Here is a 27,211-nt window from a genome sequence, read left to right on the forward strand (position 1 = left end):
CAGATTTCCTTCCCAAGGGGACATGGGTTTTTATGACAATCTACAATGGTTTCATGATCACCTTTAGACTTTTAATTGCAGATTTTTATTGACTTCAAATTTCACCATCTGCCATGGCATGACTCCCTAAAGCATGACTCTGGGTCTCTGAATTATTAGTCCAACGACAATACCATCAAGCCACTGCTTCTCCAAGCACATCTCCACATAGAAATTAGGAACAGAAGTGGACATTTCAGCCCCTCGAGCCTGCTCCGTCATTCAATCAGATCATGGCTGATTTCTTCCTGGTCTCAAATCCACGTCCCTACCTGTTTCCATATCCCTTTAACCCATTTTTAAAAAATCAGAAATATGTCTATCTCCTTCTTGAAACCATTTGATGACTCTGATTCCACCGCACTATGAGGGAGCGAGTTCCACAAATTCACCACCCTCTGCGAGAAGTAGTTCCTCCTCATCTCTACCCCTCTCAACCTACATCCGTGACCTATCGTTCTAGATTTTACACAAGGGAGAACATTTGGTCTACATTTACTTTATCAAACCCATTTAGTATTTTATATACCCCTCTCATCCTTCCTGCCAATATAAGCCCAAACTGTTTATTCTCCCTTCAAATCTCAACCCTTTCATCCCCGGAATCAATCTGGTGAATCTCCTCTGAAGCCTCCAATGCCACCACATCCTTTCTCAAATAAGGAGACAAAAACTGAATACAATACTCCAGATGTGGTCTGAGCAACACCCTATACAATTGCAACAACACTTCATAGACTATCATAGAATTTGCAGTGCAGAAGGAGGCCATTTGGCCCATTGAGTCTGCACCGGATCTTAGAAAAAGCACCCTACCCATGCTCACACCTCCACCCTATCCCCATAACCCAGTAACCCCACCCAACAATCAGGGCAATTTATCATGGCCAATCCACCTAACCTGCACATCTTTGGATTGTGGGAGGAAACCGGAGCACCCGGAGGAAACCCACGCACACACGGGGAGGATGCGCAGACTCCGCACAGACAGTGACCCAAGCCGGGAATCGAACCTGGGACCCTGGAGCTGTGACGCAATTGTGCTAACCACTATGCTACCATACTGCCCAACTTTTATACTCCAGTCCTTTTGCAATAAATGCTTCCTTTCCCCTTTTCAAAAAAAAACATTTTATTAGGGAATTTGTAGTTTTTATAATAACAATAACAGGGTTAAGGAAAATCCCAAAGCCTTTTATTCGTATATAAGGAGCAAGAGGGTAACTAGAGAAAGGATTGGCCCACTCAAAGACAAAAGAGGGAATTTATGCGTGGACTCGGAGGAAATGGGTGAGATTCTTAATGAGTACTTTGCATTGGTATTCACAAAGGAGAGGGACAAGACGGATGTTGAGGCTAGGGATGGATGTTTAAATACTCGAGGTCAAGTTGTCATACGGAAGGGGGATGTTTTGGGTATTCTAAAAGACATTAAGGTGGACAAGTCCCCAGGACCAGATGGTATCTATCCCAGGTTACTGAGGGAAGCGAGGGTCGAAATAGCTGGGGCCTTAACCGATATCTTTGCAGCATCCTTGAGCACGGGTGAGGTCCCGGAGGACTGGAGAATTGCTAATGTTGTCCCTTTGTTTAAGAAGAGTAGCAGGGCTAATCCAGGGAATTATAGACCTGTGAGCTTGATGTCAGTGGTAGGCAAACTGTTGGAGAAGATACTGAGGGATAGGATCTATTCACATGTGGAAGAAAATAGATTTATCAGTGATAGGCAGCATGGTTTTGTGCAGTGAAGGTCATGTCTTACAAACCTAATAGAATTCTTTGAGGAAGTGACAAAGTTAATTGATGAGGGAAGGGTTGTAGATGTCATATACATGGACTTCAGTAAGGCGTTTGATAAAGTTTCCCATGGCAGGTTGATGGAAAAAGTGAAGTCGTATGGGGTTCTGGGTGTACTAGCTAGATGGATAAAGAACTGGCTGGGCAACAGGAGACAGAGAGTAGTGGTTGAAGGGAGTGTCTCAAAATGGAGAAATAGTGGTGTTCCACAGGGATCTGTGCTCGGACCGCTGTTTGTGATCTACATAAATGACCTGGAGGAAGGTATAGGTGGTCTGATTAGCAAGTTTGCAGATGATACTAAGATTGGTGGAGTTGCAGATAGTGAGGAGGACTGTCAGAGAATACAGCAAAATATAGATAGATTGGAGAGTTGGGCAGAGAAATGGCAGATGGAGTTCAATCCAGGCAAATGCGAGAGCGGACTATATGGTCAATGGAAGAGTCATAGACATAGACATAGATATTTTTTTTTTAACATAGAACAGCACAGAACAGGCCCTTCGGCCCTCGATGTTGTGCCGAGCAATGATCACCCCACTCAAACCCACGTATCCACCCTATACCCGTAACCCAACAACCCCCCTTAACCTTACATTTTAGGACACTACGGGCAATTTAGCATGGCCAATCCACCTAACCCGCACGTCTTTGGACTGTGGGAGGAAACCGGAGCACCCGGAGGAAACCCACGCACACACTGGGAGGACGTGCAGACTCCACACAGACAGTGACCCAGCCGGGAATCGAACCTGGGACCCTGGAGCTGTGAAGCATTTATGCTAACCACCATGCTACCGTGCTGCCCTTCCTGGGGAAAATTGATGTACAGAGAGATCTGGGAGTTCAGGTCCACTGTACCCTGAAGGTGGCAACGCAGGTTGATAGAGTGGTCAAGAAGGCATACAGGATGCTTGCCTTCATCGGACGGGGTATTGAGTACAAGAGTTGGCAGGTCATGTTACAGTTGTATAGGACTTTGGTTTGGCCACATTTGGAATACTGCGTGCAGTTCTGGTCGCCACATTACCAGAAGGATGTGGATGCTTTAGAGAAGGTGCAAAGGGGTTCATCATGATGTTGCCTGGTATTGAAGGTGCTAGCTATGAAGAAAGGTTGAGTAGATTAGGATTGTTTTCGTTGGAAAGATGGAGGTTGAGGGGGGACCTGATTGAGGTCTACAAAATTGAGAGGTATGGACAGGGTGGATAGCAACAAGCTTTTTCCAAGAGTGGGGGTGTCAATTACAAGGGGTCACGATTTCAAGGTGAGAGGGGGAAATTTTAAGGGAGATGTGCGTGGAATGTTTTTTACGCAGAGGGTGGTGGATGCCTGGAACGCTTTACCAGCGGAGGTGGTAGAGGTGGGCATCTTAAATGATGATGCATCTAGACAGATATATGAACGGGCGGGGAACAGAGGGAAGTAGACCTTGGAAAATAGGCAACAGGTTTAGATAAAGCATCTGGATCGTTGCAGGCTGGGAGGGCCGAAGGGCCTGTTCCTGTGCTGTAACCCCACCCAACACTAAGGGCAATTTTGGACACTAAGGACAATTTATCATGGCCAATCCACCTAACCTGCACATCTTTGGATGGCGCTTTGCCTTTCCAAATGTCCTGAAATCACGTCCTGGATAATGGATTCTAACAATTTTCCAGCAACAGATGTTAAACTAACTGGTCTGTAATTTCCCACATTCTGCCTCCCTCCATTTTTTTACAAGGGCATTACATTAGCTTTTTTCCAATCCACTGGAACCTCTCCCGTGTCCAGGGAATTTTGGAATATTATAATGAGGGATTCACACTCTCCACTGTCTTTAACACATCAGGCCCTGGGGACTTGTCTTCCCTCAATCCCAATAGTTTGTTGAGTACCGTTTCCCTATTGATGCTGATTGTTCTAAGTTCAACCCTAACACCTCTGAATTGCCCATTCCGACAGGAATGATACTAGTGTCCTCCACCTTTGACACACTGCTTACCACTGTTCTGCCATTAACACATTCTGATCTCTGAATGTACCATTATCAGCATCCTTCTTAGTCATCGCCATCATTTACAAGCTATTTCCAGTTCTCTCCAGCTTTGACAAAGAGTCATCCAGACTCAAAACGTTCGCTCCCTTCTCTCTCCACAGATGCTGTCAGACCTGCTGAGATTGTCCAATATTTTCTGTTTTTGTTTCAGATTCCAGCATCCAGTAATTTTCTTTTACATTTCTACCCCCCTTCAGTTCTGAAGAAGAGTCATAATCGATTTGACACATTAACCCTGATGCTTTAAAAATCATCTACATGAACCTTAGACAGGCATGCAGTTAAGGCAGCTCCAAATAAACTGTAGGTAATACTTTTCTTTAAATTCTAGATTGATATTGAAGTGGACTTCATACACTTTTTGTTTAAATACATTCCATCTCTTTCTCTGCAGATGTTGCCAGAGCTGCTGAGTGTTTCTGGCATTTTCTGTTTTTATTATAGATTGGCACTGTCTGCTGCACTTAAAAGGCTCAGGAACGGAAGCAACTCCAAGTCAACTGCACCACCTGCTGCAGCACTGGTCTCTCCTAGCTGTGCTGCCTTCTCTCTCACAGAACATAGAACATACAGTGCAGAAGGAGGCCTTTCGGCCCATCAGGTCTGCACCGACCCACTTAAACTCTCACTTCCACCCTATCCGCGTAACCCAATAACCCCCCCTAACCTTTTTGGTCACTAAGGGCAATTTATCATGGCCAATCCATCTAACCTGCACGTCTTTGGACTGTGGGAGGAAACCGGAGCACCCGGAGTAAACCCACGTAGACACGGGGAGAACATGCAGACTCCGCACAGACAGTGACCCAGCGGGGAACAGAACCTAGGATGCTGGCGCTGTGAAGCCACAGGGCTAGCCACTTGTGCTATCATGCTGCTCTTATCTTGTTCTTGGTCAATTGTCATCCATTGTTATGCTGTTTAATATGTGGGATTGCAGCTTTGAAATGGGGCGCTGATTGTTTTGGGGAGTGCACGATTTAATAGTTACCTAGGTTGTCTTTTTGAAAGAAGTTTCTAAAAAGTTAAGAAAATGATCAACGCCCCATTTCAAAGCTGTAACCCCGCACATTAAACAATGTAAGAATGGATGACTGGTCACTGAGAACAAGATGAGAGAGAAGGCAGTGCAACTAGGAGAGAGAGATTAAATCCAGATCAGATTCTGCATTCTGCTGGAAGTTAGGACAATATGGATAAGGTGTTGTATTTGGTTATCTTCCTGAACCAGCAGTCCAGAGGTGTGGACTAATCATCCACACAGCATGAGCTGAAATCTCACTATGCCCATTTAAAAATTGAATTTGATTGAAAGGAATCTGGAAATGAGAGACTGGTGGCAGTAAACATCACCAAGAAGCTGTAGAACGGGAACCTTGCCAGTGGCACCAATATCCTGAGAATGGATGAATAAAAATGTCTCTTTGATCAGATGTGAAAATATTGAATGGTTCAGTAATAACTGTTTTCCTTGATTATACTGTACCAGATACCTGCTTTCCCTCTCTGGAGCTCTGGCTGTCATCAATGCAGTGCCCTGCTTTGCCCTGGATGGGCAGTGGATGTTGAGTTCCTTTTTGGAAGCTACACTGAGTTCCCTCATTGTCGAACAGCAGAACCGAGAGCTCATTGGTTTTTTTATATTGCTCTTTGGCAGTGCTCTTCTGGCGTCTAATGTGGTTCTGGGGCTCTGGATGGTAACAACGAGGTAGCATTGTTAGCCTGTTCTGGACTAGCTCGGATTGGCTGAGGGACATCTTCCACCTGTGTTTTCTTAGCACCCATCTTCTCAGCCGAGTGCACATTGGCAAAATCACCGAACCCAGTCAAAGATGTTAACAATTCCACGAGCTCTGATTGTGCACTGCCTATTCCTCCAGGTGAAACTCCTTGTTGGGAGCATACAATTGGGAAACCTACGGTATAGCTGTTGTGCTGCATCTTGGGTTCTGTTATATTATTATGAAGTTTAATTGCGAGACGCAATGGAATCTAAGTTTACCCCTTCCATTGCCTTTTCAGACTGACAATTTCATTTGGAAACTCCTCACGAAGTATCCTGTGGAATGTCAGCGAGCACCAGGTCCTCCAGGAAACACAACTGAAAAATGGGTCATTCTGAATGCACCTCTGATTCAGGTAGTCTCTGTTGGAGAAGATATCGGTTTACCGAATGTGCACAGCGATCAGAAATTAGAATCAAAAGAACAGCAAATGTAGAAATACAACAGCGCGTGAGTTGGCATGTGTGAAGAGATGGGTTCCTGCTTGGAGTGTGCCCATGGTTAGATATGAAAAGGATAAAAACTCTTAACCGTTCTGGTTTCTCTACACACGCTGTCTTTCCAATTGGTTTGCATTTACTACAATCATCAGGATTTGTTATTTCAGTGGAGTCAACATTGTGAATGAATTCTCAAACAGTTGAATACAGTTTTGGCCTATCTAAAGAATATTTTAAAGTGCTGCTTCAGACTGAGGTAGAAGTGACCCCTGACTGCTGATGTACCGCACTCAGCATCAGGAAGTATCCATTTATACCCCACGTTTTGTGTGACGCATTTCTGATACTGCCCTCATAGCCTGACAAATAGTACCCTCAAAGGAATCATTAGGCCCTTGAATGAATAAGTGCACCAAAATTAAATCTCTCTCAAATAGGAGGGCGACAATCCTATCCTGTTATAAACAGAATACTGTGTGTGAAAGTCTGGGTGTGACTGCATTCTGATTTGTGTTTTTACTGGCAGAAGATGGAGTGCTCGAATACACCCCGCTTGGTATACAGGTTCCTTTCCTGTAATCGATGCTTGGAGATGGACTCTGGTTAAATGTCTCTGTGTTTGTCTGAATGTTGATGTTGAATGTTGATCTATTTTTATGGTTAGTGAACCTGTTTTATTCCATTTCAGACTTCAGACTTCCTGTGCCAAGAGATTCCTTTCATTTCAAGCTTTTACAGTTTGCTGTAACCCCTGCTGCTAACAGGAAAGGCTTTAGGAATGTGAGAGGCACCCTCCACAGACTGGAACACAGTTGATCCAGATGCCTTCCCAGTCAGCAACAGCACCAGTGAACATTGTGAAGGCTGTGTTTATTTTCCTGTGACACAAGGGGGTGCATTACCTCCGCGGGCGCGCGCACACACACGTTTCATGTCAGAACATGGCTTTTAAAGTGCGAGAATTTTAAATTCAGGTTTGTAGGTGTCTTATAACTTCACAATAAAACAGTTAATGGAAACAGTGCAGAGCGCAACCAGTTTGACCACTGGTTAGTGGTATGGGGACAGGGGCTGATTACAGGGTGTTGGGGAGAGGGGCTGATTACAGTGTGTGGGGAGAGGGACTGATTACAGTGTGTGGGGAGAGGGGCTGATTGCAGTGTGTGTGGGGGAGGGGCTGATTACAGTGTGTGGGGAGAGGGGCTGATTACAGTGTGTGGGGAGAGAGGCTGATTGCAGTGTGTGTGGGGGAGGGGCTGATTACAGTGTGTGGGGGGAGGGGCTGATTACAGTGTGTGGGGAGAGGGACTGATTACAGTGTGTGGGGAGAGGGGCTGATTACAGTGTGTGGGGAGAGGGGCTGATTGCAGTGTGTGTGGGGGAGGGGCTGATTACAGTGTGTGGGGAGAGGGGCTGATTACAGTGTGTGGGGAGAGGGGCTGATTGCAGTGTGTGTGGGGGAGGGGCTGATTACAGTGTGGGGGGAGGGGCTGATTACAGTGTGTGGGGAGAGGGGGCTGATTACAGTGTGGGGGAGGGGCTGATTACAGTGTGTGGGGGGAGGGGGGATTGATTACAGTGTGTGGGGGAGAGGCTGATTACAGTGTGTGTGGGGGAGGGGGATTGACTACTGTGGGGGGGGGCTGATTACAGTGTGTGGGGGAGGGGCTGATTACAGTGTGTGGGGGAGAGGGGCTGATTACAGTGTGTGGCGAAGGGCTGATTGCAGTGTGTGGGGGAGAGGCTGATTACAGTGTGTGGGGGAGAGGGGCTGATTACAGTGTGTGGAGAGAGGGGCTGATTACAGTGTGTGGGGAGAGGGACTGATTACAGTGTGTGGGGGGAGGGGCTGATTACAGTGTGTGGGGAGAGGGACTGATTACAGTGTGTGGGGGGAGGGGCTGATTACAGTGTGTGGGGAGAGGGACTGATTACAGTGTGTGGGGAGAGGGGCTGATTACAGTGTGTGGGGAGAGGGGCTGATTGCAGTGTGTGTGGGGGAGGGGCTGATTACAGTGTGTGGGGAGAGGGGCTGATTACAGTGTGTGGGGAGAGGGGCTGATTGCAGTGTGTGTGGGGGAGGGGCTGATTACAGTGTGGGGGGAGGGGCTGATTACAGTGTGTGGGGAGAGGGGCTGATTACAGTGTGGGGGAGGGGCTGATTACAGTGTGTGGGGGGAGGGGGGATTGATTACAGTGTGTGGGGGAGAGGCTGATTACAGTGTGTGTGGGGGAGGGGGGATTGACTACTGTGGGGGGGGGCTGATTACAGTGTGTGGGGGAGGGGCTGATTACAGTGTGGGGGAGAGGGGCTGATTACAGTGTGTGGGGGAGAGGGGCTGATTACAGTGTGTGGCGAAGGGCTGATTGCAGTGTGTGGGGGAGAGGCTGATTACAGTGTGTGGGGGAGAGGGGCTGATTACAGTGTGTGGAGAGAGGGGCTGATTACAGTGTGTGGGAGAGGGGCTGATTGCAGTGTGTGGGGGAGAGGGGCTGATTGCAGTGTGTGGGCGAGGGGCTGATTGCAGTGTGTGTGGGGAGAGGGGCTGATTGCAGTGTGTGTGGGGAGAGGGGCTGATTGCAGTGTGTGTGGGGAGAGGGGCTGATTGCAGTGTGTGGGGGGAGGGGCTGATTGCAGTGTGTGGAGAGAGGGGCTGATTGCAGTGTGTGTGGGGGAGGGGCTGATTACACTGTGTGGGAGAGGGGCTGATTGCAGTGTGTGGAGAGAGGGGCTGATTGCAGTGTGTGTGGGGAGAGGGGCTGATTGCAGTGTGTGGGGGGGAGGGGCTGATTGCAGTGTGGGTGGAGAGAGGGGCTGATTGCAGTGTGTGTGGGGGAGGGGCTGATTACACTGTGTGGAGAGGGGCTGATTGCAGTGTGTGGAGAGAGGGGCTGATTGCAGTGTGTGGGGGGGAGGGGCTGATTGCAGTGTGTGGGGGGGAGGGGCTGATTGCAGTGTGGATGGAGAGAGGGGCTGATTGCAGTGTGTGTGGGGGAGGGGCTGATTACACTGTGTGGGAGAGGGGCTGATTGCAGTGTGTGGAGAGAGGGGCTGATTGCAGTGTGTGGAGAGAGGGGCTGATTGCAGTGTGTGTGGGGGAGGGGCTGATTACACTGTGTGGGAGAGGGGCTGATTGCAGTGTGTGTGGGGGAGGGGCTGATTACACTGTGTGGGAGAGGGGCTGATTGCAGTGTGTGTGGGGGAGGGGCTGATTACACTGTGGGAGAGGGGCTGATTGCAGTGTGTGGAGAGAGGGGCTGATTGCAGTGTGTGGAGAGAGGGGCTGATTGCAGTGTGTGGAGAGAGGGGCTGATTGCAGTGTGTGGAGAGAGGGGCTGATTGCAGTGTGTGTGGGGGAGGGGCTGATTACACTGTGTGGGAGAGGGGCTGATTGCAGTGTGTGTGGGGGAGGGGCTGATTACACTGTGGGAGAGGGGCTGATTGCAGTGTGTGGAGAGAGGGGCTGATTGCAGTGTGTGGAGAGAGGGGCTGATTGCAGTGTGTGGAGAGAGGGGCTGATTGCAGTGTGTGGAGAGAGGGGCTGATTGCAGTGTGTGTGGAGAGAGGGGCTGATTGCAGTGTGTGTGCTCCCTCATGTTGCAGCACAATTAAGCACAGCTTATTTTGTAATTTTCTTCATTTTGCACCATGGAATCCCTACAGTGCAGAAGGTGGGCATTCGGCCTATTGAGTCTGCACTATCCCTCTGAAAGAGCACCTTACCTCGGCCCACTCCCTGCAACCTCATAACCCCATCTCAGCCTTGGATACTGATGCGACCATCAATTCATTCAGAGACACGGGTTGAAGTAAACTGTGGCTTAAATCGGCTTACAACTGAGCCTGCCTGCGACTACTGAACTGAGGGCGGACTCGCAGGACTGCAGCACTTATAATTGTTCACCATTTACATAGATGATTTGGAGTTGGGGACCAAGGGCAATGTGTCCAAGTTTGCAGATGACACTAAGATGAGTGGTAAAGCGAAAAGTGCAGAGGATACTGGAAGTCTGCAGAGGGATTTGGATAGGTTAAGTGAATGGGCTAAGATCTGGCAGATGGAATACAATGTTGACAAATGTGAGGGTATCCATTTTGGTAGGAATAACAGCAAACGGGATTATTATTTAAACGATAAAATATTAAAGCATGCCGCTGTGCAGAGAGACCTGGGTGTGCTAGTGCATGAGTCACAGAAAGTTGGTTTACAGGTGCAACAGGTGATTAAGAAGGCAAATGGAATTTTGTCCTTCATTGCTAGAGGGATGGAGTTTAAGGCTAGGGAGGTTATGTTGCAATTGTATAAGGTGTTAGTGAGGCCACACCTGGAGTATTGTGTTCAGTTTTGGTCTCCTTACTTGAGAAAGGACATACTGGCACTGGAGGGTGTGCAGAGGAGATTCACTAGGTTAATTCCAGAGCTGAAGGGGTTGGATTATGAGGAGAGGTTGAGTAGACTGGGACTGTACTCGTTGAAATTTAGAAGGATGAGGGGGGATCTTATAGAAACATTTAAAATTATGAAGGGAATAGATAGGATAGATGCGGGGAGGTTGTTTCCACTGGCAGGTTAAAGCAGAACTAGGGGGCATAGCCTCAAAATAAGGGGAAGTAGATTTAGGACTGAGTTTAGGAGGAACTTCTTCACCGAAAGGGTTGTGAATCTATGAAATTCCTTGCCCAGTGAAGCAGTTGAGGCTCCTTCATTAAATGTTTTTAAGGTAAAGACATAGTTTTTTGAAGAATAAAGGGATTAAGGGTTATGGTGTTCGGGCCGGAAAGTGGAGCTGAGTCCACAAAAGATCAGCCATGATCTCATTGAATGGCAGAGCAGGCTCGAGGGGCCAGATGGCCTACTCCTGCTCCTAGTTCTTACGTACTTCCTGCTACATGCGCCTCATCTCCCCCTGTGGGCAGAGCCGCGCAACGGCTCACAGATGAAGCCCACAGGGACACAGTAATGTACAGTGTGAATTTATAGTGGTTACACATTCACCACATGAACCATAAGGGTTCATTTAGCATGTAGCAAGGCCAATCCACCTAAACTACATACTGTTGGACTATAGCACCTAGAGAAAACCCAAGCAGACATGGGGAGAACATGCAAACTCCAAACAGTCACCCAAGGCTGGAATTGAAGCCTGGTCTCTGGTGCTGTGAGTCGTGCTAACCATTGTGCTCCATGCCACCCATCTGTTGTCTTTAGTGCTTTATTTTTCTTTAATAAATTTAGATTAGTCAATTCTTTTTTCCCAATTAAGGGGCAATTTAGCGTGGCCAATTGACCTACCCTGCACATCTTTTTGTGTTGTGGGGGTGAGACCCACGCAGACACGGGGACAATGTGCAAACTCCACATGAACAGTGACCTGGGACTGGGACCTCGGTGCCATGAGGCAGTACTGCTAACCGCGATCGGGGCCCACCGATCGGCGGGCGGGCCTGTGCCGTGGGGACACTCTTTTCCTTCCGCCTTCGCCATGGTTTTCACCATGGCAGAGGCGGAAGTGACCGCCTCCCCTGCGCATGTGCGGGGATGACGTCAGCAGCCGCTGATGCTCCGGCGCATGCGCGGACTTACGCCAAAGTCCAAAGGCAGTCCACCCCAGCCGGCGGAGCGCCAACCACTCTGGCGTGGGCCTTGCCCCTCAAGGTGAGGGCTTGGCCCCTAAAGGTGCGGAGACGTTGGAGTGGTTCATGCCACTCCATCCCGCTGGGACCCCCCGCCCTGCCGGGTAGGGGAGAATCCCGGCCCTGGTCCGTAACGAGTCTGTTGTCCCTACAGATGCTGCTGTCTGTTTCCAATGTTGTGTCATCCTTTTGCAACCTATTCTGGGCTCTGTATTCACTACTTCTAAAATATTATCCCGTTGCGAGTGAGAGCACTTGTGATGTTAACAGCTGTAACTCTGGCCAACTTGGCAAGTTTATTTATTGATTTCTTTTATGAATTTAGAGTACCCAATTAGTTTTTTCCAATTAAGAGGCAATTTTGCGTGGCCAATCCACCTACCCTGCAAATCTTTTGGGTTGTGAGGGCAAAGCCCAAGCAATCATGGGGAGAACATGCAAACTCCACACGGACAGTGACCCAAAGCCGAGATCGAACCTGGGACCTTGGCACCGTGAGCAGCAATGCTAACCACTATGCCACTGTGCTGCCCCTGGTGAGTTTATGTTTCATTGTTGAATGCATGAGTGATACTGACAATGCAACACATGGAGTTTGCACATTCTCCCCATGTCTGTGTGGGTCTCACCCCCACAACCCAAAAAGATGTGCCGGATAGGTGAATTGGCCACACTAATTTACCCCTTAATTGGAAAAAAATTGAGTACTCCAAATTTATTTTTAAAAAAGACAACGCAACACTTATTGGCCAGCCCAAGTTACCATGGCAGCTGAATGAGTTAAGATTTAAACACTTGTGGGCCCACTCCCTTCCCTGAAGAATATTTAGTGAATCTGTTGCACTGCTATCATTCAGCTACATTGCATCGGGCAGGGCAAGTGAGATGTCTTCCAGGCTTCTTGCAGTAAACTGTTAGCTAACCTAAAATCCCATTCTCTTCCCAGCAGTGCAGTAAGGGCAGGCAGGAGCATCAGCATTGATATAATGTCGACAGCTGCATTTGTTGGATCTATGGGTGAATATCATGTTTGCAGGATGCAGTTTAGTGTTTATCTTATCCACATTATCTGGTGTTTGTAAAATAAATGACCCTCTGTTTTGTAATGATATCATGTCTGCATAAATAGATTTGAAACACGGTCTCTGAGAATATTCTGAATTTGAATTTTCGAGTTTGTGAGTGAGCACAAAATGTTTCCCTTCCTTTGCTTGAACATTGCTCAGTTTTCCCAGAAAGCTTTTTCTTTTTTTCAAAATAATTTTTAAGAATTTCAAAAACATATCAAAAACATAAAATAACAGCAAGAAAACCGTATTAACAACAACAAAAAGAATAAAACACTAACCCCCAAAACCAAATCCCCCCCCCCCCCCAGTAACTAATAAAAAAGAAATAGATAAGCACCCGGCATATTCAATAAACACATATACACATTTCAACCCCCCCCCCCCCCCCCCCCCCCCCCGGGTTGCTGCTGCTGCCGGCCTATTTTCCTACCGTTCTGCCAGGAAGTCAAGGAAAGGCTGCCACCGCCTAAAGAACCCTTGTACTGATCCCCTCAGGGCAAATTTCACCTTCTCCAATTTAATGAACCCCGCCATATCATTGATCCAGGCCTCCATGCTTGGGGGCCTCGCATCCTTCCATTGAAGCAAAATCCTCCGCCGGGCTACTAGGGACGCAAAGGCCAGAACACCGTCCTCTTTCGCCTCCTGCACTCCCGGCTCCACTGCAACGCCAAAAATTGGGAGTTCCCAGCCTGGCTTGACCCTGGATCCTACCACCCTTGACACCGTCCTTGCTACCCCCTTCCAGAACTCCCCCAGTGCTGGGCATGCTCAAAACATATGGCCGTGGTTCGCTGGGCTCCCCGAGCACCTAGCACAACTGTCTTCGCCCCCGAAAAACCTACTCGTCCTGGTCATGTGGGCCCTGTGCAGCACCTTGAACTGTATGAGGCTAAGCCTCGCACAGGAAGAGGAGGAATTCACTCTCTCCAGGGCATCCAACCACGTCCCCTCAATCTCCTCACCCAGCTCCTCTTCCCATTTACCCTTCAGCTCCCCCACCGAGGCCTCATCCACCTCCTGCATGATGTGGTACACGTCCAAAATCCTCCCCCCTCCAACCCACACCCCCGAGAGCACCCTTTCTCGTACCCCACGTGGGGGCAGCAGAGGGAACCCCTCCACCTGCCGCCTGGCAAACGCCCTAACCTGCATGTACCTAAACTTGTTCCCTGGGGGGAGCCCAAACTTCCCCTCTAACTCACACAGGCTCGCAAACCTCCCATCGACAAACAGGTCCCTCAACCTCCTAATACCTACCCTATGCCAGCCAAGAAACCCACCATCGATGCTCCCTGGAACAAACCGGTGGTTCCCCCGTATTGGGGACTCCATTGAGCCCCATGCCGTCTCCATTGCCCCCAAATTTTGAGGTAGCCGCCACCACCGGGCTCGTGGTATACCTCGTTGGAGGGAGCGGCAACGGTGCCGTTACCAGGGCCTCCAGGCTCGTGTCCACACAGGACGCCATCTCCATCCCCTTCCATGCTGCCCCTGCCCCGTCCATTACCCACTTACGCACCATCGCTGCATTGGCAGCCCAATAGTACCCACAGAGGTTGGGCAACGCCAGCCCCCCCCCCCCCCCCATATCCCTGCCCCGCTCCAAAAACACCCTTCTCACCCTCGGAGTCCCATGCGCCCATACAAGTCCCGTAATACTCCTGTTGACCCTCCTAAAAAAGGCCTTCGGGATAAGGCTGGGGAGGCACTGGAACAGGAACAAAAACCTCGGGAATGAGGTTAAGTTTGTGAAGGGCCCCCCAGCTCCTAGCCACCTGGACTCCCAGGTACCGAAAGCTCCTCCCTGCCCTTTTCAGTGGGAGCCTACCAATCCCGTCCTCTTGATCCCCCGGGTGAACGACGAACAGCTCACTCTTAGCCAGGTTGAGCTTGTACCCAGAAAAGCCCCCAAATTCCCTAAGGATCTTCATCACCTCTGGCATTCCCCCCACTGGGTCCGCCACATATAGCAACAAGTCATCTGCGTATAATGACACTCGGTGCTCCTCCCCACCCCACACCAGACCCCTCCAATTCCTCGACTCCCTCAACGCCATGGCCAGGGGCTCAATTGCCAACGCAAAGAGCAAGGGGGACGGGACACCCCTGTCTCGTCCCCTGGTTCAACTGAAAGTGGCTACGCTCGCCATCGGGGCCTCGCCCAACTGACAAACCCCTCCCCGAACCCAAACCTTTCCAGCACCTCCCACAAGTACCCCCACTCAACCCTATCAAAGACCTCCGCGTCTAATGCTACCACTATCTCCGCCTCCCCTTCTACCGCTGGCATTATTATAAGATTCAGAAGCCTATGTATATTGGTGTTCAGCTGCCTTCCCTTCACAAACCCTGTCTGGTCCTCATGAATGACCCCCGGCACACAGTCCTCTATCCTTGTGGCCAACAGCTTGGCATCCACATTTAACAACGAGATCGGCCTATATGATCCACACTGTAGGGGGGTCCTTGTCCCGTTTAAGGATCAAGGAAATCAGCGCCTGTGACATAGTCGGGGGCAAAGCCCCACCTCCCTTGTCTCGTTGAAGGTCCTAACCAACAGGGGGCCCAACAGGTCTGCATACATTTTGTAAAATTCGGCCGGAAACCCATCCGGCCCCGGCAACACATACAATATAACACAGTGTGAATTACTAGGATTGTGATTCACCACATTCACCCCCTGTAAAATAAATCAAGTCCAGCGGGGGTGATTGGTTTATAAATTGTGTCGGTCCGGCGGTCGAGTCGTCCTCTGCGATCTACGAAGCACCGGGGTTGCAGCCTTTTCTGGTGGCTGGGTGGTGGCGGTCGGCGAGGGTACCATGGCGGACTCCGGGGGTGATTCGGTCCGAACTTCGTACCCGACTGGTTCAACCAGTGGCGGGGAGTGCTGGAAACCCATAGGCGCAGGGGCGCGGAGCACGGGCAGTAAACCTGCAGACCTGGGGGCGCTGGGCGCGGGGGGTTGGCTGGGGTGTAGTGTGAGGGGCGCCTCGGCGGTAGTGGTGTCGGAGTTGGATCCTGCAGGCGTCAGGTCCGGAGGGAAACTCCTGACGGCCATCAGGGTATTCAATGAATGCGTATTGGGGGTTCGAGTGGAGTAGGAGCACTCTCTCCACGAGTGGGTCAGTTTTGTGGGTCCGGATGGTCTTCAACCATGCTGGGAGCGAAACCCCCGTGGTAGTGCGCCTGGAAAAAACAAATAGCCGCTCGTGAGGCGTCTGATTGGTGGCAGTACATCTGAGGGACCTAATAGCATGGAGCGCGTCGGGGAGGACCTCCTGCCAATGGGAGGTCGGGAGCTTCCTGGACCGGAGGGTCAGTAGGACGGTCTTCCAGACCGTCGCGTTCTCCCTCTCCACCTGCCCTTGTCGAGCAGGTACTGACGCAGCTCGTCGCTTATAAAGGACGAACCCCTGTCGCTGTGTACATAGCTGGGGAAACCAAACAGGGTGAAGATGCTGTGCAGGGCCCTAATGACTATGTGGGAGGTCATATCGGGGCACGGGATAGCAAAGGGGAAGTGGGAGAACTTGTCTATGACGTTTAGAAAGTACACATTCCGATTGGTCGAGGGGAGTGGCCCTTTGAAATCGATGCTCAGGCGTTCAAAGGGCCGGGAGGCCGTTACCAGGTGGGCCCTGTCTGGTCTATAGAAGTGCACTCCGCACAGATCAGGCAATCCCTGGTGATGGCTTTTACCTCCTCGGTGGAGAAAGGCAGATTTCGGTCTTTGACGTAGTGGGCGAGCCGGGTGACCCCCGGGTGGCAGAGGTCATTGTAGATAGCTTTCAGGCGGTCGTCTTGCGCGCTGCAGCACGTGCCGCGGGACAGGGCATCTGGGGGCTCGTTGAGCTTCCCCGGTCAGTACATGATAGCGTACTTGTAGGTGGAGAGTTCAATCCTCCACCGTAGGATCTTATCGTTTTTAATTTTGCCCCTTTGTGAGTTGTCAAACATAAAGGCAACCGACCTTTGGTCGGTGATGAGGGTGAACCTCCTACCTGCGAGGTAGTGCCTCCAGTAACGTATAGCTTCCACAATGGCTTGTGCTTCCTTTTCGATCGAGGAGTGTCGAAGTTCCGAAGCAGAGAGGGTTCGGGAGAAAAAGGCGACTGGTCTCCCTGCCTGATTTAGAATGGCTGCGAGAGCAACCTCTGAGGCGTCGCTCTCCACCTGGAAGGGGATGGATTCATCCACCGCCCGCATGGCCGCTTTGGCGATGTCCTCCTTGATGCAGGTGAAGGCCTGGCGAGCCTCATCTGATAGAGGAAAGAGTGTGGCCTTAAATAGTGGGCGGGCTTTGTCCGCATACTGAGGGACCCACTGGGCATAATATGAGAAAAACCCCAGGCACCTTTTGAGGGCCCTGTGACAATGAGGGAGTTGTAAGAGGGTGTCCGGGTCGGGGCCCAGGACTCCGTTTTCCACGACATAGCTGAGGATGGCTAGCCTGGTCGTGCGGAAAACGCATTTCTCCGTGTTATACGTGAGGTTGAGTTTCTGGGCAGTCTGGAGAAATCGATGGAAGTTTGCATCGTGGTCCTGCTGATCATGGCCGCAGATGGTGACGTTGTCCAAGTACGGAAACATGGCCCGCAGCCCGTACTGGTCCATCATTCGGTCCATTGCTCGTTGGAACACCGAGACCCCATTCGTGACGCCAAAGGGAACCCGGAGGAAGTAGAAGAGGCGGCCGTTGGCCTCGAACGCCGTGTAGTGGCGGTCCTCCGGGCGGTTTGGGAGCTGGTGGTATGCAGACTTCAGATCGACCGTGGAGAAGATTTTATAATGGGCGATCTGATTCACCATGTCTGCAATCCTGGGGAGGGGGTACGCATCGAGGAGCGTGAACCGATTAATGGTTTGGCTATAGTCCACTACCATTCGGAATTTTTCCCCGGTCTTGGCGACCACCACCTGAGCTCTCCAGGAGCTATTACTGGCCTCTATGATCCCCTCACGTAGAAGCCTATAGACCTCGGTTCTGATAAACACCCTGTCCTGCAGGCTGTATCGCCTGCTATGAGTGGCTACGGGTTTGCAGTCCGGCGTGAGATTGGCAAAGAGTGGAGGAGGTCGATTTTTAGTGTAGCGAGGCTGCAGATAGTGAGTGGGGGCAAGGGCCCGCCGAAGCTGAGTGTGAGGCTTTTGAGGTTGGACTGGAAGTCGAGTCCCAGTAAGAGTGGGGCGCAGAGTTCGGGGAGTACGTATAGTTGGAAGTTCGAGTAGCTAGTGCCCTGGATCGTTAGGGTCGCGGCGGTGCGCCCTTGGAGGTGAACGGAGTGTGAGCCCAAAGCGAGGGAGATAGTTTGTCATGCAGGGAAAATAGGGAGCGAACAGCGTCTTACCAGATCTGGGTGTACGAATCTCTCGGTGCTCCCGGAGTCAAAGACGCACGGTTTCTGTACCCATTGATTTTAACGGTCATCGTTGAGTTGCGGAGGTCAGAGATCATAGAATTTACAGTGCAGAAGGAGGCCATTCGGCCCATCGAGTCTGCACCGGCTCTTGGAAAGAGCACCCTACCCAAGGTCAACACCTCCACCCTATCCCCATAACCCAATAACCCCACCCAACACTAAAGGCAATTTTGGACACTAAGGGCAATTTATCATGGCCAATCCACCTAACCTGCACATCTTTGGACTGTGGGTGGAAACCGGAGCACCCGGAGGAAACCCACGCACACACGGGGAGGATGTGCAGACTCCGCACAGACAGTGACCCAAGCCGGAATCGAACCTGGGACCCTGGAGCTGTGAAGCGATTATGCTGTCCAGAATGCTACCGTGCTGCCCCTAATTTTGTTTCGGACGCGACTGGTCCAACGTGACCGCGCTGAGTTGCGGGTAGTCGGCGGCTTGATCAGCTGTGCTGGAGTGGCCCCGTGATGACTGCCCTCTGAGTTCGTAGTCTTCGAGGTGGGTTTCAGAGTTTGAAGAGGATGGATCCCAAGATGGCCGCCCCCGTGGATCGCACGTGGCAGGCGGTGAGGAAGATGGCGGCCCCATGAGTTGCACGTGGCCGGCCGCGTGGAGGGGTGTTGCCAAGATGGCGGCCCCCATGAGTCGCACGTGTCGGGTGGGGTGGAGTCGGAATACAGGCCGCAGCATTTCGGGGCCTGTGAGTTTTGGGAACGAGTGCTCTGGGCTGCGGGAGAGTTTGGAGAGGGGGATTTCTTCGCCAGGCAGACCCAGGCATAGCGTCCTTTGCAACCGCAGCTGCTGCAGGTCGCGTTGCGGGCCGGCAGTACTGCCGCGGGTGCTGGGGCTATCCGCAAAAATGGCTAATTGGGGCTGAGTAGTGGGTGGGTGGCCGCGCAGCGCAGGCCTGGGGCAGTCGCTGGTTGGGGGCCCAGGATGGGGTCGCTTGGTCCGCGGGGAACAAGGTGAGGCTGCGGAACGAGACCTCCATGGTCGTAGCCAATTCTACAGTGTCCTCCAAGTTCTGGGCCTCTTTTCAAGCAACCGCTGGCGCACATAGTTTGACCTGAGCCCTGCCACGTACTCATCTCTGACAGCGAGCTCCATATGCTGTTTGGCTGATACAGCTTGGTAATTACAGTCCCGAGCTAAAGCTTTTAAATCCCGCAGGAATTCATCCAACGACTCCGCGGGGCGCTGGCGGCGGGTCGTAAAAATGTGGCGCGCGTAGACCTCGTTGATGGGCCTCACGTACATTCGATCTAGCATGGCTAGGGCCTCCGTATACGAGGTAATACTGTTAAGTTGAGTAGAGATACGGTGGCTCACCCTTGCATACAGTAGACTGAGTTTCTGCTCCTCTGTCGTTTCTGATGTGCTTGATTCAGCCAGGTAGGCCTTGAAACATCTGAGCCAGTGTTGAAAGATTTCTTTCACCTCTGCAGCCTGCGGGTCGAGTTCTAGTCGATCAGGTTTGAGGGCTGATTCCATAGTCGTTTTCTTCAACTTTCCTAAGACTATTAAATTGATGTGACCATCAATTCACAAGACACGTGGTTGGAAGTGAACAGTGGTTTTAATAGTCTTACAACTGAGCCTGCCTGCGACGAGATGAACTGGCAGCAGGCTCACAACTGCAGATCTTTATACTTCCAGTTAGTGGGAGGAGCCATGGTGGAACCATGGGCGGAGCCAAGGGTGGAGCCCAGTACAAACTCCTCATCTCCCCCTATGGGCAGAGCCGCCCAACTGCTCGTATACCGAGCTTACAGAGACACAACACATACAATATAACACAGTGTGAATTACTAGGATTGTGATTCATCTGGGGATTGAGGGTGATTTAGAGATGCCAGAGGACTGGAGGATAGCAAATGTGGTCCCTTTGTTCAAGAAGGGAATTAGAGATAACCCCGGTAACTATAGGCCGGTGAGCCTAACGTCTGTGGTGGGTAAAGTCTTGGAGAGGATTATAAAAGATACAATTTATAATCATCTAGATAGGAATAATATGATTAGGGATAGTCAGCATGGTTTTGTGAAGGATAGGTCATGCCTCACAAACCTTATCGAGTTCTTTGAGAAGGTGACTGAACAGGTAGACGAGGGTAGAGCAGTTGATGTGGTGTATATGGATTTCAGTAAAGCGTTTGATAAGGTTCCCCACGGTCGGCTATTGCAGAAAATACGGAGGCTGGGGATTGAGGGTGATTTAGAGATGTGGATCAGAAATTGGCTAGTTGAAAGAAGACAGAGAGTGGTAGTTGATGGGAAATGTTCAGAATGGAGTTCAGTTACGAGTGGCGTACCACAAGGATCTGTTCTGGGGCCGTTGCTGTTTGTCATTTTTATAAATGACCTAGAGGAGGGCGCAGAAGGATGGGTGAGTAAATTTGCAGACGACACTAAAGTCGGTGGAGTTGTAGACAGTGCGGAAGGATGTTGCAGGTTACAGAGGGACATAGATAAGCTGCAGAGCTGGGCTGAGAGGTGGCAAATGGAGTTTAATGTGGAGAAGTGTGAGGTGATTCACTTTGGAAAGAATAACAGAAATGCGGAATATTTGGCTAATGGTAAAATTCTTGGTAGTGTGGATGAGCAGAGGGATCTCGGTGTCCATGTACATAGATCCCTGAAAGTTGCCACCCAGGTTGATAGGGTTGTGAAGAAGGCCTATGGTGTGTTGGCCTTTATTGGTAGAGGGATTGAGTTCCGGAGCCATGAGGTCATGTTGCAGTTGTACAAAACTCTAGTACGGCCGCATTTGGAGTATTGCGTACAGTTCTGGTCGCCTCATTATAGGAAGGACGTGGAAGCTTTGGAACAGGTGCAGAGGAGATTTACCAGGATGTTGCCTGGTATGGAGGGAAAATCTTATGAGGAAAGGCTGATGGACTTGAGGTTGTTTTCGTTAGAGAGAAGAAGGTTAAGAGGTGACTTAATAGAGGCATACAAAATGATCAGAGGGTTAGATAGGGTGGACAGCGAGAGCCTTCTCCCGCGGATGGAGGTGGCTAGCACGAGGGGACATAGCCTTAAATTGAGGGGTAATAGATATAGGACAGAGGTCAGAGGTGGGTTTTTTACGCAGAGAGTGGTGAGGCCGTGGAATGCCCTACCTGCAACAGTAGTGAACATGCCAACATTGAGGGCATTTAAAAATTTATTGGAATGGAATGGAAATCGCTTATTGTCACGAGTAGGCTTCAATGAAGTTACTGTGAAAAGCCCCTAGTCGCCACATTCCGGCGCCTGTCCGGGGAGGCTGGTACGGGAATCGAACCGTGCTGCTGACCTGCTTGGTCTGCTTTTAAAGCCAGCGATTTAGCCTTGTGAGCTAAACCAGCTAAATAAGCATATGGATGATAAGGGCATAGTGTAGGTTAGATGGCCTTTAGATTTTTTCCATGTCGGTGCAACATCGAGGGCCGAAGGGCCTGTACTGCGCTGTATCGTTCTATGTTCTATGTTCTATGTTCTATCACACTCCCTAAGGCCTTCTTCCGGAGGATGGAGGCACTGATCGGAGTTTATATGGGTGGGGAAGGTGCTGAGGGTGAAGAGGGCCCTGTTGCAGAGATAGAAAGGGGGATTGGTGCTCCCAAACCTGTTGCATTATTACTGGGCAGTGCATGTGGAGAAGGTGAGGCGATGGTTTGGAGGGGAGGAACTCAGGTTGCAAGAGGAGTCCTGCAGGGCAACCAGTCTGATAGCCACAGTGACGAGGCATTTTAAGTTGGAAAGAACGTCGGTGCTGATACCACTGAGTGGGAACCATATATTCAAGCCAGGGGAGATGGATGGGATCTATGGGAAATGGAGGGAGCAGGGATGGAGAGGGTGAGGGATATGCTCTTGGAGGGGATGTTTGCGGGACTGGACAATCTGTGGGAGAGGTTTGAGCTGCCGAGGGGCAGTGCGTTTAGGTATATGCAGTCGCGGGACTTTGTGCAAAACGAGTGGAGGGTGTTCCCCAAGTTACCAAAGTACATACTGTTGGAGCAACTGCTGCTTCCTGACGACTTGGTGGAGGGCAGGATTGGGGATATATACGGGTGCCTGGGGGAGCAGGGCAGGGCACAGTTGGTGAGGATCAAGTAAGTGGGAGGAAGAGCTAGGGAGAGAAATAGGTTGGGGGCTGTGAGGTGATGCAGCGAGTAAACCTAACCTCCTCCTGCATGAGGATGAGCTTGATTTAGTTCAAGGTGGTGTTCAGGGTACATTTGACTCGGGCGAGGATGAGAGGGTTCTTCCAGGAGGTGGCAGAAGGGTGTGAGAAGTGTGGATGGGGGCCGGCGAATCATACGCACATGTTCTGAGGCTGTGAGAAGCTGGAGAGTTATTGGAAGGCGGTGTTTGGATAGTGGAGGTGGCCATATTTAGTCTCTTGAAAGTGCTAGAGCTTCTAGAGGACAAAGGGTCCGATGTTATGGCCATTGCCTCTCTGATTGCTCGGCGAAGGATCCTGTTAAATTGGAGGTTAGTACCCGCAGGGGATGGCGGTTTGGCTGGGGGATCTGTATGACTTTCACTGGTTGGAGAAGATTAAGTTTGAGTTGAGGGGGTCAGCGGAGGGGTGCAGTTGAGGCTGTTCATGATGTTATTTCAGGAGTTGCTCGTCGTGGGGGTGGGGGGGGGGGAGGAATGAAAGGGGAAAAGTAATACAAACAGTGCATTGTAACTTGCTGGACTGTGTATTTTGTTGATGTCACATGTGTTTGGAATAAAATGCCTTTTTTAAAAAAAAAGAACAAACTCATCAACTGACACTCGGGGCTCCTTGTCGGCATCAACAAACACCTCATGACCCTCCATCTACAACCTGCCAAGAACCAGCAGGCAACGATTGTAAATGCCTATGCCCCAACCCTTGATGCCAATAATAAGTCCAAAAAGGGCAGCGCAGTGGTTAGCACTGCGGCCTCACGGCACTAAAGTCCCAGGTTCGATCCCGGCTCTGTCGATCACTGTCCGTGTGGAGTTTGCACATTCTCCCTGTGTTTGCGTGGGTTTCGCCCCCACAACCCAAAGATGTGCAGGGTAGGTGGATTGACCACGCTAAATTGCCCCTTAATTGGAAAAAATGAATTGGGTACTCTAAATTTATTTTTTTTAAATGATGAGTCCAAAGAAAGTTTCTACGCCATCCTGAACACCATACTCTCCAACTTTCAATGCCAGGGTAATAAAGAACTCCCAACTACAGCCACCTTTTCCCAGTCTCTGAAGAAATCCTTCTGGAACGCCAGTGTGGTTTCCAACAAAACCACGGAACAATAGACATGATTTTCACTTCTCAGGAACTCCAAGAGAAATGTCAGGAGCAACATCACTGATTCATCGACCTGACCAAGGGTTTTTCAATCAGGAAGTGCTGTCAAAAGCCAGCTGTCCAGAGAAATTCATCAACATCATCAGACTCCTCCATGACGGGATGTCGTTGACAGACCTCACTGATGGAAAAAGACAGAAACCTCTGAAGTCAAGACTGGAGCCAAGCAGGAATGTGTCATCACAGGGTGGCATGGTGGCGCAGTGGTTAGCACTGCTGCATCATGACGCTGAGGACCTAAGTTCGATCCCAGCCCCGGGTCACTGTCTGTGTGGAGTTTGTACATTGTCCCCATGTTTGCGCAGATCTCATCCCCACAACCAAAAGATGTGCTGGCTAGGTAGAATGGCCATGCTAAATTGCCCCTTAAATAGAAAATAAAATAATTGGGGACTCCAAATTAATTTTTTAAAAAGGAATGTGTCATCGCCCCAACCCTTCTCTCCATCTTCATCACCACATCCTTCACCTTGCCAAAAACAAGCTTCCCAGAGGAGTTGACATTGTCTACAGGATGGACGGAAAACTATTCAACCTCAACTGGCTGAAATCCAAGAGAAAAACAAAACTGACAGCACTCGTGGAACTTCAGTATCTCCCTCTCTCCAAGTCATGTTTCACACCTTCGCTGAAGCATCCCAAGAATATGGCTCAGCCTCAAGAAGACTCAAGTCCTTTATCTAAGCGCCCAGGGTAAGATCCAGTCACTCCCTCCATCAAGATCAATGGAGAAGCCCTACCAAATGTGGAACATTTCCCATACCCGGGGAACCACCTTTCCTCGAATTCAGACATCGCTGAGGAGATCCAACATCGTATCCAATCCGCAAGCGCCGCCTTCGGATGCGGAAGGATGAGTTTTTAAAAAAATATATTTTTTATTGGCATTTTCAATTTTAGATGCAGTTGCATTTCGTGTACATTATTGTACACTGCATGTGAATCTTTTATATCTATTTACATTTGGTCACCATCTGTCTTGGTGCGTTATCCTCTTTCCGCCCTCCCCCTCCCTGTTCGATGACTGCAGCATCCATGCTGATACCAAGATCCATGTCTACAAGGCAGTCGTCCTCCCATCTCATGAAAATGAAAATGAAAATTGCTTATTGTCACGAGTAGGCTTCAATGAAGTTACTGTGAAAATCTATAGGAACATACGAGCAGAGGGATCAGGAGCAGAAGTAGGCAATTCAGCCCTTCTTACACCTTCATTTGCACCTCTTTCAATTTGGTCTATTGCATTCGCTGCTCCCTTTGTTGGCTCCTCTATATCAAAGAACAAAAAACAATACAGCACAGCAACAGGTCCTTCGACCTTCCAAGCCTGTACCGGTCAGATACCAACCTTTGCCAAAAAGCTCAGCTGTTCTTCGTGCCGTATCCCTCTATACCCATCCTATCCACGTGTTTGTCAAGATGCCTTTTGAAGACCGTTAATGTATCTGCTTCGAGAACCTCCCCTAGCAAAGCGTTCCAGACACTCACCACCTTCTACGTAAAAAACCTGCCTCGCACATCTCCTCTAAACTTTGCCCCATTGACCTTAAAACCTATGCCCCCTGGTGACTGACCCCTGCACCCAGCGAACGAGTGCCTGCTCATCCACACTATCCATGCCCTTCATAATCTTGTAGACCTCTATCAGGTCATCCCTCAACCCTCATTTTTCTAATGAAAACAGTCAGATTCTTTTCAGCCTCTCCACATAGCTCCACACACCCTCCAGACCAGGCAATATCCTAGTAAACCTCCACTGCACCCTCTCCAAAGCCTCCACATCCTTCTGGTAGTGTGGCAACCAAAATTGTGCGCAATATTTCAAGTGCGGCCTTACCAAGGTTCTATACAACTGTAGCATCACTTGCCAGTTTTTATACTCGATGCCCCGTCCAATGAAGGCAAGCATTCCGGATGCTTTCTTGACTACCTTGTCCACTTGTGTTGCCACCTTCAAAGATTTGTGGACCTGCACTTCCAGATCTCTCTGACTTTCTACATTCCTAAGAGTCAATAATGTCCTCACCAAACCCAAACCTTCCCAGCGCCTCCCACAGCTAATTCCACTCCACCCGATCAAAAGCCTTCTCCGCATCCATCGCTACCACCACCTCTGCCTCTGCTCCTTCTGAGGGCAAAATAATAACATTTAGAAGCCTTCGGACCTTGGCCTTGAGTTGCCTGCCCTGAACAAATCCCGTCTGGTCTTCCCCTATCACCCCCGCTATGTCCTCTATCTGTGTGGCTAGTATCTAAGCCAGCAGTTTGGCATACACATTCAGTAGAGAAATTGGCCTGTATGACCCGCATTGCTCCGGATCCTTCTCCCGTTTCAGGATCAATGAAATCAAGGCCTGTGACATTGTTGGGGGAGGACTCCCTTCTCTTGTCCTTCGTTAAATGTCCTCACCAGCAGTGGGCTCAATATCTCTTATAGAATTCCACCAGGTTAGCCGTCAGGCCCCGGGGCCTTGCCCGACTGCATGCCGTCCAGCCCCTTGATTATTTCCTCCATCTCAATTGGGGCTCCCAGCCCCTCCATCAGGTCCTCCCCGCATCCGGGGCCTCTGAGTATCTCCTCAACTAACCTATCCCTCTCAGCCCATTCCACCTTTTCTGTGGACCCGTATCAAGATTAATTCCCCTCTGACTACTGCCTTCAAAGCTTTCCAGACCGTCGCTGCATAGACCTCCCCCGTATCATTTATTTCCAGGTGGTTCTGGTTGGACTTGTTAAACCACCCACAGATCGCTTTGTCCGCTAGCAACCGCACATCCAGTCTCCACAGCGGGCATTGCCCTCTCTCCACACTAACCCGTAGATCCACCCAGTACAGGGCATGATCCGAACTGCAATTGCGGAGTACTCAGTGTCCACCACCTTCGGTATTAGCACCCTGCTCAGAACAAAAAAGTCGATGCAAGAGTATACCTTGTGGACATGTGAAAAAAAGAAAAACCCCTTTGTCCTCGGCCATGCAAATCTCCATGAGTCTACTCCCTCCATAAAACCCTTCAATTCCTTTGCTGCAGCTGACCTCCTCCCTGTTCTGGATTTGGACCGGTCCAATTCCAGATCAATGACTGTATTGAAGTCCCCTCCCATGATCAGGTTATGTGACTCTAAGTCTGGGATCGTACCTAACACCCGCCTCATAAATTCCACGTCGTCCCAATTCGGAGCATATATGTTCACAAGTACCACTCGCACCCCCTCCAGCTTCCCACTCACCATTATGTCCCTACCCCCCTTGACTGACACGATTCTCCGTGCCTCGAATGCCACTCGTTTGCTGATTAAGATCGTTACCCCCCTGGTCTTTAAGTCCAGTCCTGACTGGAACACTTGGCTGACCCACCCCTTCCTCAATCTCGTCTGGTCTGTAACCTTTAGGTGTGTCTCTTGTGGCATTGCCATGTCCGCCTTCAGCTCCCTCAAATGCGCGAACACGTGAGCCCTCTTGACCGGCCCATTCAGTCCTCTCACGTTCCATGTGATCAGCCTGGACGGGGGGTCCAGCTGACTAGCCATAACCCTTTTTAGGCCATCCTCAAGCTCGCGCCCTCCGCTTCCTCGAGTCCCCACTCAGGCAGTCGCCGTTCCCCGACCTGCCATTTGTCCCCCAGTAACAGTTCCTCCCCAG

At 50.3% G+C, this 27,211-nt stretch overlaps 1 protein-coding gene across 1 annotated transcript in view; it reads left to right on the forward strand.

The window, feature by feature from the left end:
• mbtps2 (membrane-bound transcription factor peptidase, site 2) overlaps window positions 1-6,073 on the forward strand; it is a gene marked incomplete at its 5' end in the record, with an annotated part of 89,502 nt that extends 83,429 nt beyond the window's left edge. Inside the window, 1 exon segment of the mRNA XM_038802846.1 lies at window positions 5,367-6,073. Coding sequence (XP_038658774.1) covers window positions 5,367-5,589 — 223 coding nt within the window.
• Between the last annotated feature and the right edge of the window lie 21,138 nt (window positions 6,074-27,211).

The sequence above is a fragment of the Scyliorhinus canicula genome, chromosome 7 (genome assembly GCF_902713615.1).
Source record: "Scyliorhinus canicula chromosome 7, sScyCan1.1, whole genome shotgun sequence".
Lineage (NCBI taxonomy): Eukaryota > Metazoa > Chordata > Chondrichthyes > Carcharhiniformes > Scyliorhinidae > Scyliorhinus > Scyliorhinus canicula.